Source organism: Eleutherodactylus coqui, chromosome 3 (genome assembly GCF_035609145.1).
Source record: "Eleutherodactylus coqui strain aEleCoq1 chromosome 3, aEleCoq1.hap1, whole genome shotgun sequence".
Classification (NCBI taxonomy): domain Eukaryota; kingdom Metazoa; phylum Chordata; class Amphibia; order Anura; family Eleutherodactylidae; genus Eleutherodactylus; species Eleutherodactylus coqui.
The window spans coordinates 23,520,800-23,537,277 of record NC_089839.1 but is presented as its reverse complement, the minus strand read 5'-3'; the positions used below and the strand labels follow the sequence as shown (position 1 = coordinate 23,537,277).

The 16,478-nt window shown below is 49.4% G+C and overlaps 1 protein-coding gene across 7 annotated transcripts in view; it reads left to right on the top strand.

Annotated features, from left to right (window-relative positions):
• Window positions 1–8,600, top strand: part of KIF6 (kinesin family member 6) — a 126,944-nt gene extending 118,344 nt beyond the window's left edge. For 3 of the 7 annotated variants that reach the window (XM_066595314.1, XM_066595313.1, XM_066595311.1), the window contains exons 21-22: window positions 2,058–2,173; window positions 6,129–6,229. In XM_066595314.1, coding sequence (XP_066451411.1) covers window positions 2,058–2,173; window positions 6,129–6,145 — 133 coding nt within the window. In that variant the 3' untranslated portion in view covers window positions 6,146–6,229. Of the gene's footprint in view, window positions 1–2,057; window positions 2,174–5,403; window positions 5,643–6,128 lie in introns of those variants that run through there. The other 4 variants (XM_066595309.1, XM_066595310.1, XM_066595308.1 and 1 more) reach the window with 2 other exon arrangements.
• Window positions 8,601–16,478: the final 7,878 nt, after the last annotated feature.

Below are 16,478 nucleotides of genomic sequence, written 5' to 3'. Positions count from 1 at the left end.
GAGAAAATGCAGCAATATCGCACAGAGCACTGATATCACTGTCACCCATGTGAAAGAGGCCTAAGCGGGACAACTACCGTCTGAATAGTCACTTGGTAGAGCGGAGTTGTCCGTGTAAAGGCGGCCACCAACCGGATGACGAGCAAGAAGTTGTTCAGTGGTCGCTTCCTTCCAGCTCACCTAAAAATAGTCGCTGCATGGTTCATTATCGCTTGGTGTGAAGCAGTAATCCTTCTCTTTCAACGAGCAGCCAAAAACTCTGCAGCGACCCTCGACTGATCAGTGCCCGCCGGTTGTGGACTGATTGCTCGCTGCTGCCGTCTCTGGCTGGTTTCGGTCTTCCATGGAGCCCTCGGTGCCGCAGCATTTAGTGTCCATGTGCATTGAGGAGGGGTTGAAAATCCAAAAACATGCCCGCCCAAGAGCCTCACGCCACCTAATTTCAGCCCGTGGAAGCGCCGCTCCCAACAGTTCATTCAGCAATTACATACTGGAACAAGAATTGCGCTGTGTGAGAGCGCACAAACAGTCATCCCTACACTTTAGCATGTTTCACTGGAAAATGCAATACCTGATGAAGTGCAGAGCAGGCACAATGGCCATAAGGCTGGCACAATGGGCGTAGGGTCGGCACAATGGCCATAAGGCTGGCACAATGGCCGCAGGACCTAACAATATGCAGTAAGCCAGACTATAAACCAGAGGAGCTAAGCTGCCCACTGCAGACTTATATGCAGCCACCCACCAACCAGCCAAGATTGGGGAGGAGCGACTGCAGAAGAACCTAGTCTGCATTGTGAATGATGGCATAGAAGCCCGCCAATAGATGGGTGCGTCCCACCATACAGGATTACAGCTCACACTGACATGGCAGTGGGTTGCCCCGTATGTCAACAGTGGGCTGCACTGGCCGACATCTTGGGCTCCCCCAGAAGTCTATAGCAAACTGCATAAAGGATCTATTAATTCACACTAATAAAATGCGGGTGTTAGTTAGCATTTTGGCCAAGACGCGTGAGCTGACGGGCCGACGGCATATAAGTCTGCAGTGCACGATTTAGCTCTGGTATATACTCTGGCTTGCTGCATGTTGTTAGGCTCTATGGCCATTGTGCCGACCTTAGGCCTCATGTCCACTAGGAAAATGGATTTAGCAAATCCTTGCGGGGGCGTCCCGCAGCGTGATCCGCACCTCATAGGGATGCATTGGACACCCACAGGTAATTAAATGCCTGTGGATGTCATTTTTTCCTGATTGCACATGCAGGAAATCACCCGCAGCATGCTCCATTTTTTGCAGGTTTCCCGCACAGATGGCTCCTGCGGCTTCCATTGAAGCCGTCCGCTCCCGCGGCACACCCACAGCTGTATTACTGCTCTGCCGTGGGACCGCAGGAAAGCAGGAGTTAAAAAAAAATGAGGGGTGCACGGCGCAAAAAAAGGAGATCCCGCTGCGACGGAGGGAAACCCGCATTATCTAATTTTTGGCCTCATGACTGCGGGAAGAGAGGGACCCGCTGCAGGATTCTGCATTGAGAGTCCGCGCCGGCCCGAATTTCCTAGTGGCGATCGTGCCAGCTCTGCCTTTTATCAGGTATTGCGTGTCCCCCTCCCCCCACCTCTGTGATTTTATTTTCGTACACTTTAGCGCCTATTTTGAGCGACAAGTCAGATGATAATGGTCTCATTTAGGCCACCCCTCAGGCTGGGACTACAAGCCGACTAATGACCGTGCGACACTAAGATCGCAAACATCACGGTGCCGGCCGCACCTAATGAGAGCGACTCCGATCACGTACGAATCCCGCCGCTCTAGATCTCTGACTGACGGGGCGCAACGAGACAACGTTCAGTAGGGGAAATACAATAGCGTGACATCGCAGTCTTGTGACACATGAGTAAAAGTCGCCAGTGGGGGTCATCCACTTGACACATTCCAGGAGCCAGATCCAAGGAGAGCCGGTACAGAAGGGGGGAGGAAGACATCAGTGGAGGCAGCAGGACAATTGTCCATCCGTTCAGGAAGCTTCTGCCATATTCTGCGCAACTCTTTTCAGGGCTTCCCGTGACGCAGACACTTCCATCCCGCTCACGGGGGACAGCAAGGTCGACGCTGATATCCTGGCGTTCGTCAAAGCGCGGCAGAAGGCGATGAACCTGCTGAACAGAAGAGGTAACCTCATGTGTCTAGATTATTAAAGGGGTCATCAATAGCTGATCCGTAGGGTCCACCTCATAAGACCCTCACAATTACCTGTTCGCTAGGCCAGCATATACATACAGAGCCCGGGTGTTGGAGCCCTGACGATCAGCTACTGGTGACCTAATACTGCGTTTCCCTGAAAATAAGACCCTGTCCTATATTAATTTTTGCCCCAAAAGCGATGCTAGAGCTCATTTTTGGGGCATGTCTTATACTTACCTAGTAGGCTTAGTCTAGGTCGCTCACGCTGCTCTCCAGACCCCAGACATGCTTCTTTCAGTCCTCAGCCGCCCACAGAAGACCACGACCTGCTTACGGGATTCATAAATCCCGCCTCCAGGGAGCAATGGCTCTGATTGGTTCTCAAGCGCTGCTTAGCCAATCAATGCAGCGCTCGATGAACCAATGCGATGGCTGTGACTGGCTCATCGAGTGCTGCATTGATTGGCTGAGCAGCCCCGGAGAGCAGCCTGCTAGGTAATTTATTCCTTTTTTTTATGTAATGCAGCTAGGGCTTATGTTTTGTGGGTGGGCTTATATTTCAAGCTTCTCCCATAAATCTTCAAAAATCAGGGTAGTGCTTATTTTTGGGGAAACAGGGTAGATTATGAATTCTTTGGAGCTACAAACCTCTTTAAATTTTTAAAGGGAACTCCCCCTTGATATTTCCTAATAATGTGTATGGAGATGATAGAAGGGGGTCATTTCTCACGGCGTCATGGGACATGCTGCTTGGTGTGTCCTATCACAGAAGGAGAAAGGCCCCACAAACCTTCCCCAACCCTCCAAGCTAGAAGGCCCTGCAGGGGTCAGGGATCAAATACTTCCCTTACACAAAACTTAAAGGGGTTTTCAGGGAAATACTATTGAGGACGCGTCCTCAGGATAGGTTATCAATAGTTGATCGGCTGGGGTCCCTCGCTCAGGACGCCAGATCATCAAATGGCTGCTGACAGCGCCGCAAATACACAGGGGTTTGAGTGGAAGCAGATGTCCTGACCCATCTGTAGTGGCCAGCACTTGTAACTGCAGGCGCAGCTATCAATGAGACCGCAGCCTGCAGTTACAAGCGCCGGCCACTACACAGGGGTCGGAGCATCTCCTTCCGCTTCGACCTTTGTGTATACCAGCGTTGTCAGCGGGCAGCTGATCGACCAGGGCCCTTGCCGATCAACTATTGATGACCTATCATGTGGATACATGATCAATAGTATTTGCATGGAAAACCTCTTTAAAGAAAGCCCAACTAGTTCCTGAGTTACCCCAAGGGCCAAAAGTCGATGTTGCTCTTCCTCAGAATGCAGTCAGGGTTGCAACAGGGGAGAGAAATCTAATGGCCCCACACTTCCTACCCCGACCTCAGGAGGGACATACCATATAGGGTTTGCACCCTTGGAAGGTCCTTGTGACAAACATGTACAGAGTGATAAGTAGGGATGTGCACCGCCAAGGGACAAGTGGAGGACCTTCTCCTGCCGAGGCCAGCAGAGTGGAGTTCTCAGGGGGTCAGTCATCCAAGTATCTCCTAGTCAGGTACTCTTACTCCTTATGGAGATCCAGCTGGTGTGGGAAGTCTAGCAGGCAAGGCTCCCTGGGAAAAAGAAGTATGCAAATTAGGGGTTTTCCTGGCAAATACTATTGATGACCTATCCTCAGGATAGAAGGAAGATGCCACAGCATTCATGGTGCAAAAAAGTTTCTGTTCCTCCAATGACATAATTTTGCAGGAGTTTCGGTTACGTAGTCTATATTGCAGCTGTGCTCCCTGATGGAGGCAGGAATTTAGGTTATATAGTCTATACTGCAGCAGCGTCCCCTGGTGGAGGCAGGAGTTTAGGCTACGTAGTCTATATTGGAGCTGCGCCCCCTCGTGGAGGCAGGAGTCTAGGTTACATAGTCTATACTGGAGCAGCGTCCCCTGGTGGAGGCAGGAATTCTAGGTTACATACTCTATATTGGAGCTGCGCCCCTTGGGGGAGGCAGAAGTGTAGGTTACATAGTCTATATTGGAGCTGCGCCCCCTGGTGGAGGCAGAAGTCTAGGTTACATAGTCTATATTGGAGCTGCGCCCCCTCGTGGAGGCAGGAGTCTAGGTTACATAGTCTATACTGGAGCAGCGTCCCCTGGTGGAGGCAGGAGTCTAGGTTACATAGTCTATATTGGAGCTGCGCCCCCTGGTGGAGGCAGAAGTCTAGGTTACATAGTCTATATTGGAGCTGCGCCCCCTCGTGGAGGCAGGAGTCTAGGTTACATAGTCTATATTGGAGCAGTGCCCCCTGAGGGAGCCAGGAATTTAGGTTATATAGTCCATACTGCAGCAGCGTCCCCTAGTGGAGGCAGGAGTTTAGGCTACGTAGTCTATATTGGAGCTGCGCCCCCTGGTGGAGGCAGGAGTCTAGGTTACATAGTCTATATTGGAGCTGCGCCCGCTGGTGGAGGCAGGAGTCTAGGTTACATAGTCTATATTGGAGCTGCGCCCCCTGGTGGAGGCAGGAGTCTAGGTTACATAGTCTATATTGGAGCTGCGCCCCCTGGTGGAGGCAGGAGTCTAGGTTACATAGTCTAAATTGGAGCTGCGCCCCCTGGTGGAGGCAGGAGTCTAGGTTACATAGTCTATATTGGAGCTGCGCCCCCTGGTGGAGGCAGGAGTCTAGGTTACATAGTCTATATTGGAGCTGCGCCCCCTGGTGGAGGCAGGAGTCTAGGTTACATAGTCTATATTGGAGCTGCGCCCCCTGGTGGAGGCAGGAGTCTAGGTTACATAGTCTATATTGGAGCTGCGCCCCCTGGTGGAGGCAGGAGTCTAGGTTACATAGTCTATATTGGAGCTGCGCCCCCTAGTGGATCTTCCCATGGTGTATTTCTGGTTTAGTTCACAGATTCTAGGGATTTTCATGTTAGTGTCTGCCATGTTGGTCCGGATCTCCTCCTGCTCATCCCCGGCCCGTATTTTATTTTCTGCATCTAGAAAAGTTCAAGTTGCGCCAAATCTTGATGAATATGACGCTTCTACTTATAAATGTCAGTGTAAGACACTTCGTGACCTCCCGGGTCTCCGCCTGGTAATTACTGTTCTCTGGCTCATTACTCTGCGGTCACTTACCCCCCCTCGTTATATCTGCCATTTATCTTGGTGCCGCTGAGTAGACTGAAGGCTCCGCTCATCCAGAAGGCCAATGCAAAGTGTTTTTCCACTGCAGCAACAGAAAACAGCTGACAACGGAGCGAGTGAGCGCACAAACCTGCCAAGCCCCCACACCCCCACCCCGGCGAGCCCGGGAGTCCTCAGAGCCTATAGATGTCACCCGGCATCTCTGAAAGCTGCGGACCGTTCATCAGTGACTCTGGGAATACTCTGCAGCAGCAATTCACCTGTTATACTCCAGTCACATCCAGAGCTGCATTCATAATTCTACTATTACAGTACATCTCCAGTCAGACCCATGGCTACATTTCATTTCTGCTGTTAGATGTCCTATGCTCCAGTTACATACAGAGCTGCACTCCAGAGCAGCATTCAGAATTCTTCTATTACATTAGGACTTAAACATGAGTCACATCCATAATTCTCCTGCTATATTGGGTCATATACACTAGTCCCATCCAGAGCTGCATTCACAATTCTCCTGCTATATTGGGTCATATACACTAGTCACATCCAGAGATGCATTCACAATTCTCCTGCTATATTGGGTCATATACACTAGTCACATCCAGAGCTGCATTCACAATTCTCCTGCTATATTGGGTCATATATACTAGTCACATCCAGAGCTGCATTCACAATTCTTCTCCTAGCCGGCATGGTGCTATAGCTGCCTAATGGCGTTATGCCAGCTGGTAAGTAACAGTTGGCGCTGTATCTTTGAGGTGTATATGTGAGATATACGCGCCATTAACACCAGTGTGTCGCTCTCATCCGCAGGCTCCGGGCATCAGTGAGATCTCATCACCTGCGCAGCGCCACACCTGACCAGCACTGCCATACGACAGACGCATCGGCCAGTCCTCATTCAGGGCAGAGCGCAGCGGGTCAGCGACTGCAATACCAGGAGACGAGGTGCGATCAGCGGCGCCGGCTGAGGATGGGGCCTTCACTCATCGGATACAACCACCATGAAGCCGTAGTACTGCGCTGGAAAAATGGGACCAAACCGCAGGCGCCGCGTCACTAAATCAGTACTAGCAGACCGTACGGCGGTGCGGACATAAGGCGCAGTTTTATATAGTCAAACGCAACAGAAAAACTGATGTAGAACTAACCTGCGCGGCTGAGGACATAGCGAGGCGGCGCCGGCGCCACAGAAGTCACACTGAGTGAACAAGACTTTTCACGATCTCATACGTTACAGCCGCCGCAATAAAACCGGAAAAGTGACAGTTTGTATGAAGACGCGGAAGCTGCAGACTTAAAGGGGCTTTTACCATTTTTATCTACTGGTTTTATACAATAGAGGGCGCTCTAGTTTAAGAACGTGGCGGTAAAGAAATATTTTCCGGAGCGTCATGTGCTGGAGGTTTGTTATTGTACCCCATGTTAAGGGGATGTTTTTGGCGCAGTCGGACGTATGCCTGCGACAGAAGTGATGTCCTCTGTAGTCCAGCCACTCAGAGTGGAGGAGCAGCGGTGCTGAGGACAGTGGAGGCCGCACTGCGGAGCGTCCGCTGCAGCGCCAGAAGCCGGGGGGGAGAGAGTCTGCCGAGAGATCGCCAGAACGAGAGAATCAAAGATAATAAATCCCGTGATCCATGCTGGCCACGGCAGCGGAGCGCACCGCGAGGGACTGTGACGCTGCTCACACGTGGAATCTTCTGCATGAATTCCGCCTGTAAAACTGCGGTATAAATCTGTGGCTGTTCTGCCCCGGAGCCGCACGCGGGTTTAACCCTATCAATGGGCAAAATCTGTGTGTGGGGTCCCAGCATGTCTCCACCGGACGTGTCTCTTCTTGACAACGATCTGCGCCGAAACACAACAGGGTTAAATTTGTGTGCTGCTCCGTGCCAAAACCGTGGCAGAATAGTCGTGGCTTTATAGACGGAGTCGGCATGGAGAATTCCACATGAGATTCCGTCGTGTGAACATGACTTACGGCGCTCACATGTCGGGGATTATCATCCGAAGCAGATTTGGCTCTTCCAATTGACGGAGTGACGTGCACTGCGAATCCACGTCATAACCCGCGCCAAAGTCCGAAACAAGTGGTGCTGAAAATCCCCACTAAATCCCCTTTGTGTGATCGCACCCTGAGGGGCCACGTGCCGTCCAGGACCTGCGGCAGTGCGACACTGCATGTCTGATTCTGGTCCGCGAAGAGGACGCGCTGCAAGTTTCGATAGTCTGCATGAAAACAACGCCCATCTGAATTGGGCGCCTGTGCTGTCCATGAAATACACGGACTGGAAGCGTTCACACGGCGGAATCCAACACAGATTTTTCCCGTATCGCTTCCGCCTCGCCGTGGATTTAGTCCTTTCAGCGGTCAAATCTGTGTGTGGAATTCCCATCGCGGGAAAGACGCAGAAACTGCATCACGAAGCAACGTGTCGCTTCCGCGGGGGATCTGCAATCTGCGAGCGGAAAACATCGGCGCCAAAGTGACTTCAACACGGATTCCCATTAAAAGTAATAGAATGCGGAATCGGGAGAGACTCTATTTCTAATTCCACGACAGAAGTCCTCCATACGGCCCTGCGCAGGGGGCCTGAGGGGCTCAGGTGCGAGTAGTCGGGGAGCCGTGATTGATACTCGCTGGCTCCCCGCTCCAGCGCTGCATGCAGACAGTGTGATGCATGGGAGAACGCTCGCATGGCTGAGAGGAGTCACACTGTCTGCATGCAGCGTTGGAGCGGGGAGCTCCGCTAGTATCAATCACGGCTCCCCGACTCTCCGGTCCCTCACATCTCGGCCCTTTAACATAGTTTAAAGGGCTCAACGGTAACGACAGCCGGCCCTTTAATTTTGTCGGCAACTTCACATCAATCCACATTTAGACCGGTTTTGACCGTGGAGTATTCTGAAGTGTCTTGCGGAATGTGCCGGCGTGTAAAAGCCCCCTTAGCATGCCTTCACACAGGACCGAATATTTCATTGTCAAAGTCCGCACCCTTCGAGGCCCCAGTTTGCACAGAGATGCGTCTCCCCGCAGGACGTCTATGCAGTAAACCCGCCCAGGAGCCGGCCACAGTGACTCGCCATCCGTGTTGTGGCTCTAGATTCGGCCATTGGAGAGTCGCCGCCACATCCAACCGTTCCTACCTGCAGTGTCTGATGATCCAGCTCCTGTCGGGCTGCAGATGACGTTTTCACCACAGGGGGCGACGTTGCCTCTTATGTATTTGACACATTTTGTAGGACAGATAGCGGACGAGTTGTAATAAACTTTGTGGAAACATTTGCGTTGCCTATGACTTCTGCGCTTCCCTCTGTCCGTCGTCAGTCCGTGCAGGAAGGGGAGTCTCTGGCCGCAGTAATTTCACGTTTTGCGCCGATTGCCTCAATTAGTTGACGCTCACATCAGATCACCTGCATTTCTCTGTGTCCACCACTATGTGGCGCAGATTTTAAAAAAAAACAGATCGAGGTGATTGCAAAGTGACAACCTTGCTGTATGCAAATGACTAGAGCCAATGATTGACCAAGCACATACATGTTCCCATGATGCTTTGCAGGATGAAACCCGCACACTTTCAGTTACATAGACACGTTATTACATGCTGGATATGCAGAAAATCCCTCTTCAGTCCCAGGAGGGTGTAAAAATTGTGTAATGAAAAGTTCTTCAAATTTCTAATATACTTTGTTTCCATTCATCACCATGATCAAAATCAGTGCTTGCTGTCAGTGAATGCGAAGACTTTTAATTCATTTTTATTTCTAAATGCCCTGAGGTCGAAAATCCCTGCAGATCTCTAAAATCTCTGACAGACGAGGGATCGTTATAGACTCCACACTGATAGGACTACAAGCTGTAACCCTGTTGCACATCGGTTTGTAATATAGCTGCAGTAAACATGTCTACCACTAGGTGGTGGTGTTGCGGAGCACCGAGCTGAAAAATACAGGTTTGGGTGTAACAGCACTCCGTGTGTTCAGGTGTGGTATTGATCATCTCGGGGTGCTTTCACACAGGAGCAGCGAGCTGAAGCAAAGCGACTAATGAACGCTTTCTCGCTCAGTAACCTGTCGGCTCCCGTTTTTACACGGACGACTATCGCTGGGGATCATTTGTTAGAGCGACTGTTCAGCTGATGGGTGTTCCATGTACAAGAACCCTTGTAATTACCTAAAGCGACCCTCCGGCCCCGGACAAACAAGGATGACCAAACTGCGTCTCTGACTACCAGATGACGCTGCAGCAGTATACATAAGTAGTCAGACCTACAGGCCGAGCTGACTGGCCAGCACTGATCACATGGGCAGTGCTGCTCAATTAACTCCTTAGTGACGCAGCCTATTTTAGTCGCTGACGATTTTTCAAAAGCCATCATTTTTTTAAATTTTACCGTATGAAGGCTTGTTTTTTGCAGGTGGAACTGTAGTTTTTATTGGTAAGTTTTGGGTCATATCATATTTTTTAGAACTTTTATTACATTGGAGGACAAGGAGAAAAAAAAAACACTAATTCCACCATTGTGGGTTTTTTTTTTTAAAGCATTAGGGCTTATTCACAGGAGCGTCCACAGCCAGCAATGGGAGGGGACGAGCTCTGTCCCCTCCCATTGGAAACAGCCAGAGGGGAGGAGAGAGGCAGAAAGCCAGCGAGGGGGAAGGAAGACAGCTCAGATGGTAGCGTATATCGGCCGGCCATGAAAGAGCGTCCAATATGCGCTCCTGTAAATAAGCCCTTAATCATGCAGCATAAATGACGTGATACATTTTTTCTGCGGGTCGGTATGACTACGGCAATACCAAAAATATTTATTTATTAGGTTTTTCCGCTTTTGCACAATAAAATTTTATTTTTGAAGTCCCATCATGAACGGAGGTCTGTGAGGACTTGTTTTTTCTGTGATGAGCTGTAGTTTTATCACTACCACTTTGGGGTACTTATGGCTTATTTGATCACTTTTACTGCATTTTTTTTTGGGGGGGGGGGAGACAAAATGAACAAAAAAAAGCATTTTGGCTGCTTTTTTTCTGCACAGGAAAAGGTGTGTTCCGTTTATCGTACGTCTCATCACGGATGTGATGATACCAAAAATTAATTGCGGCATGTAAGGGGTTAACAGCGGGGATCAGTGTTCTCACCGATCCCCACTATTGCAGCGGGAGGCCAGCTGTCAATCACAGCCGACTCCAGTTGTTCATGGAGCGGGTTCAGCTTCTGAGCCCATACCATCTATGGGACATAGGTTTGTGTCCATTTGTAGGGCCCCTTCCAGGATTAGTCAAAAGGGCGTAACCCTGTATTAACAGAAGAGCCTTATAGCAATATACACCATCCGATAAATAGGTTAGCACATTGAGCTCAATAAGAAGTATCAAACTTTATTTATACATATGAAAATATAAAAAAACACAGGAGGCGATGACAACTATGACAAGTGGAGATTGGCAGTTCCACCCAGCTCGGCTGTATTACACCCCCCCCCCCTTAGTATTATCACATCTAGGCCCCGCCTCCCTGGCCGCAGCGTTATATTAGCACAGGGATCACCTCCTATGAGCAGCTCGGTGGACAACTGGTGCGGATTATGCTGCTCTGTATGACAACACCGTCCCCATTCTCCTCACACCGCCTGATACGGGTCAGCACCCTGGCATCTCCTCCCGGGCTCCTCATCTCTGACATCAGCGGTCCCTTCACAGCTCCACTCCGCACAGGAGTCACAGTGTCGGCACCTGCCATTACTCCATGAACACCGCCATCGCTGCCAGAAATGATCTGGCAACACAGAGCCAGGATCCTGCACACCTATCCCACCGGCTGCGGCAATGTGTGAACACAGCGGCACCACCAGCACAGAACAGCTCTAGCCACAAATGGCAACTAGACTGAAAAATGTTGGCGCAATTTGCAAAGTCTTGCTTACATTGCCAACCATTTTGGTTGCCATTTGGTCATAGAGGTGTGCCCTGCCACCACGCCTGTACAGTCAGGATTCCCTTCTGAAACCAAAATGTCACCCTGACCATGGATGTCCCCCTCTCTACTGATTGTATCACTTAGGCTATGTTCACACGGGGCAGATTTGCTGCACAGCAAAGTGGATCAGATTTTCAAAATATCCCCAATACCGTGAAAAAAACCGCACATTATGTGGAAATTGACATGCGGTGCAGAATTAAAGTCCGCAGTACGTCAATTTTGTCGTCGCTTACAATTGCGGAATCCACCTCTTCTCAAGGAGGGGGGGGGGGGGATTCCTCACCAAAATCCACACTAAATGGTGCAAGTTTTGATGCAGACTTTTAGCTGCGGATCCGCTGCGGACATTCCACAACCAGTCCGTTACGCGGTACTACATAATGGTCGTGCCAAGATCTGCTCTCAACTATTGTGCTGACCCCTCCTCTGTGCAGTCATGGGTAAACATGGTGACTTTGGCTGCGGGCAGATTGTTGGTGCCCGGAGGTGTGGTGCCAGTATTTCTGAAACAGTTGCATGTTGACTGTTCCTGTATCAAAATATCAAAAGAGTACCAACACTGGGTGAACCATGGACAGACATCTAACGGAAAATTTGGGGGGCTCAAGGGCCCACTAGGGTTAAATTGTAACCAATCCCACCACAGCCTTTGCCATAAGCTGAAACCCATAAAAAGTAACCTTTATTGATATCTAGTAAAATATACTGTAGCAACAATGAATTAAGGTCAGAGTCTCAATATAGTGTGAATGAGTGTAATATATGAGACAAAGCCAGTCTAAGGGCTCCCAACTACTGGTGATATTTTCTTTCTTGCGCTGCGAGAGTACGAGAAAACTCTCGCATCGCAGCGCAAGAAAGTGGCCGGTATAGAAACGGCATATCGCAAGTGGTTTCAATGGGGCCAGCGACAACAGCGCTACCCCCATTGAAAGCATAGGGAGAATGCCGCGGACTTCTGCCACAGCTGTGACAGCTGTGGCAGGAGTTTCCTTCATCCCTGCGGGGACCGCGGGGAGCTAAGATATAGCTATTCATGAATGAATAGCTAAGGGCTATGTGTGATTGGCTGAGCGCTCAACCAATAGCTAAGCAGTAGCTGCTATTGGCTGAGCCCTCAGCCAATCTACACAGCCCTTTCAGGAGGCGGGGATTTTTAAATCCCCGACTGCTGAAAGAGCTTAATAGCAGTGCTGGGGAGCCAGCAGGAGGACGCGGCTGAGCGCAGGAGAGGGGAGTAATATTTTAAAAAAAATTTTTACACACTTTTGGCAGATTATCGAGGAAGGGCTTATATTTCCAGCCCTTCCCCGATAATCATTCCGCGGGCCTTGGCAGAAAGCAGTGCTTTCAATGGGATCGGCAGCAGTGCCGATCCCATTGAAAGCAATGGGCTAGAATGCCGGGGACTTCTGCCACAGCTGTGACAGGAGTTTCCTTCATCCCTGCGGGCATTCTCCATCTCTTTTCAATGGGGCTAGCGCCGCTGCCGCTGGCCCCATTGAAAAGACAGGCGATATGTCGGCGTGATGCCGATATCCCGGCGTCATGCCGATTTTTTTCTCGCACTGCGACGCGAGACTTTAACTTTAGTCTCGCATCGCAGTGGAGAAAATATCGCCAGTGGGTGGGAGCCCTAAGAGAAACAATATCCTGCCTTGCTGATTATGAACAAATATCAGGCTCGCCACTGTAACACTTACTGAAAGTGGTGTGCTCTACCATGCAATAGTACACTGCTATGTACTGGAGATTTGGCAAGTGATTAGATCCCTGCATGAACTGCCAGCAGGTGTGATAAATGCTGCCAGATGAAATGCTGCCACCTGCAAACGTGACTATCCGGTAACTACTCCTGGCTTCTATCTGACTACGCTTCCTGCCTCATCCATTGGTACGGCAAACATGACTACCCAGACTGCCTCCTGGTTATTCTCCAGTGCCACACAGCTACAACACCCACGGCTCCTATCCAGCGCCGGTGAGACGTTAAAAACTGAGTCTGACAAGCATAGCAGGATGGACTACATGAGGATAAGCCAAAAAAAGAGAGATATGGGCTCACCTCACCAGCAGTAACTTTCAGTGTTGCAGGAAGGTCTGGGATCCAACAGGAGCTCCATCCTCAAGTAGCCGACGGCAAACGGCCAGATTCCATATGAGCAGAAAATAGAGATGGAGGGGAGCTGCTACCGTTAAAAATTTCCTTCTTTATTGAATAAAATAAAGCATACAGCTCACAAGTGCACGCTGAACGCGTTTCGGCAAAAGCCTTTGTCAACAGCTATGAGGTATGGAGTACATAAGACATTTATAGACCAAATACAAATTAAAATCAAAGGAGAGATACCTGTGTATGTTAGCTTGTCAGGGGGGGAAATGGTTGAGGGATGGTATAGAGGGTGTGTTCAAGAGCTAATTACATCACATGTTACAACCAGCATACAGAGATTTGTGGCAGGAGGATTCAAAACAGACAGAGAGAGAAACAAGTATGCATATGGATATCTGGGAAACAATTCTTAAATACATTTACATAGCGATAAATAGGTAAAGAATCTAAGGGGAAAAAAAATGTATATCTTTTCTTTTTCTCTCCCGTTCTTATCTCTTTTTTCAAATATATAATTGCACAAGTTGTTTCCGCATAATCATAAAGTGATTGCAGGGTATATAAATTCACCAGAGTAGAGGTCAAGAAAAAAAAACAAAAAAAACAAACAAACACATATATATATATACATTTTCTTCTTTCTTTTTTACCTATACTCCCCCCTTACTGTTTGTTAAAGGGGTTGTCCCGCGCCGAAACGGGTTTTTTTTTTTTTCAACCCCCCCCCCGTTCGGCGCGAGACAACCCCGATGCAGGGACGTACAGACAGCTTACCGGAGCGCTTACCTTGATCCCCGCGCTCCGGTGACTTCTATACTTACCTGTGAAGATGGCCGCCGGGAACCTCTTGCTCCGTGGACCGCAGCTCTTCTGTGCGGTCCACTGCCGATTCCAGCCTCCTGATTGGCTGGAATCGGCACGTGACGGGGCGGAGCTACACGGAGCCGCTCTCTGGCACGAGCGGCTCCATAGAAGACAGCAAGAAGACCCGGACTGCGCAAGCGCGGCTAATTTGGCCATCGGAGGCCAAAAATTAGTCGGCACCAAGGAGACGAGGACGCTAACAACGGAGCAGGTAAGTAAAAAACTTTTTATAACTTCTGTATGGCTCATAATTAATGCACAATGTATATTACAAAGTGCATTATTATGGCCATACAGAAGTGTATAACCCCACTTGCTGCCTCGGGACAACCCCTTTAATAAACACAGAATAGATCCGTTCTATAATTCATACCAAATGGAAATCTAGTATTTAATTCCAAGATCCAATACGCTTCCCTGCGAAGGATATCCTTCATTTCTACTTTTTGTTTCCTATTTTTCCAAACTCTGTCTATACCCAAACATGAGAAATTTTTTGTTTCACCACCATGTTTTAGAATAAAGTGATTTGCAACCCCTGATTTTCCTAATAGATTTTTTTGGATGTCCCTCAGGTGTTCTGCTATTCTAGTATGTAGTCTCCTAGAGGTGCATCCTACATAAAGTAAATTACAATGGGTGCATACTATTATATAGATTATTCCACTAGTTTTACAGTTAATAAAGACTACATGAGGCTCTGTGCTAAAAGACCAGCTCCCCTAATGTGTTTCACCAGAACTCTGGCATCATCAGGAGGATAGGAGCTATAGTTGAAGCCGGGAAATAATAAAGGTGGAAGGCGGGTTAAATTGCAACCATGTGGCCAATCAAACGACATAATGACTCAGCAAATGTTTGTGACAGCCAATGAAACACAGTCTTAGGCCTCATGTCCACGGGCAAAATAAGAATTAAAATCCGCAGCGGATTTTAACTCTTCTCCTGCCCGCGGATCCGCACCCCATAGGGATGCATTGACCACCCGCGGGTAGATAAATACCCGCGGATCGTCAATAAAAGTGATTTAAAAAAAAAATGGAGCATGAAAAAATCTGGACCATGCTCCATTTTCATGCGGGTCTCCCGCGGGGACGGCTCCCGCGGGCTTCTATTGAAGCCTATGGAAGCCGTCCGGATCCGCGGGACACAAAAATCAGATTTTACTCAAACGCTCCGGTTCTTCTCTTCGCAGCGGCGCCATCTTCTCTCAGTCGCGGCCGGATCATTTTGCTTCGGCCCGGCGCATGCGCGGGGCACGTCACCAACGTCATCATGCACATCCGCCGACCCGAAGAAAGAAGATCCGGCCGCGACGAGAGAAGATGACACCGCAGCGAAGGAAGTATCCGGAGCGTGTGAGAGGTAAGTTAATTCTGATTTATTCCTATTTTAAGCGCTCATGTCCGCGGGGCAGGAGGGACCCGCTGCAGATTCTACATGGAGAATCCGTAGCGGGCCAGATTTTCCCCGTGGACATGAGGCCTAAGAAACACCTAGCTTGGCTTTCAATCCCAGTCATTGTTACAAGGCTTGTATAAAGAGTCTAACATTGACTTGCAGGAATCCTGCCCTCCAATAGTTGGCGCTGCAGAGGTATTGTTCCATCTCCCTTATTTGCATATTACCCAGAGGAGCATGAATGGCCTTTTAAGTCTCCTCACTCACCTTCTAGGTGCTCTCCCTAAGAAAAAATTTGTCTAACCAGTGGCGTGTCCACTTTGGTTCTAACGGAAGATCATGCTATGTGTGGTTGATCTTAGAGGCGAGTGTTGGGTGGCACGTCTGATATCTCAGCAACAACGGGCCACAGTGGACAATCTGACCCGGCAGTACAGTAGCAGGAGAGTTAGACAAATTTCCACAATGACCATGAGGCATATCTTGTGTTGACTGGGGTTCAATAGCCAAAGACCGACAAGGGTGCCCCTGATGAGCCCCATGTCATTGCCGACAACGCCTTGCATGAGCCCAGGAAAGATATCAATGGACCTTGGACAGATACATGGCAGAAGGTTGTCTAGAGTGATGAGTCCTGTTTCCTACTGAATCATATGAATGGGCACATCTGGTGTAAAAAGCATGAAGCCATATCCCATGGGTTCAACGTTGAGGGTTTAACAGGCTGGTGGTGGCAGTGTTATGGTTTGGGGAGTGTTTTCCTGGCATGACCTACAATTATTGGTCATCACACACAATCCTTGAA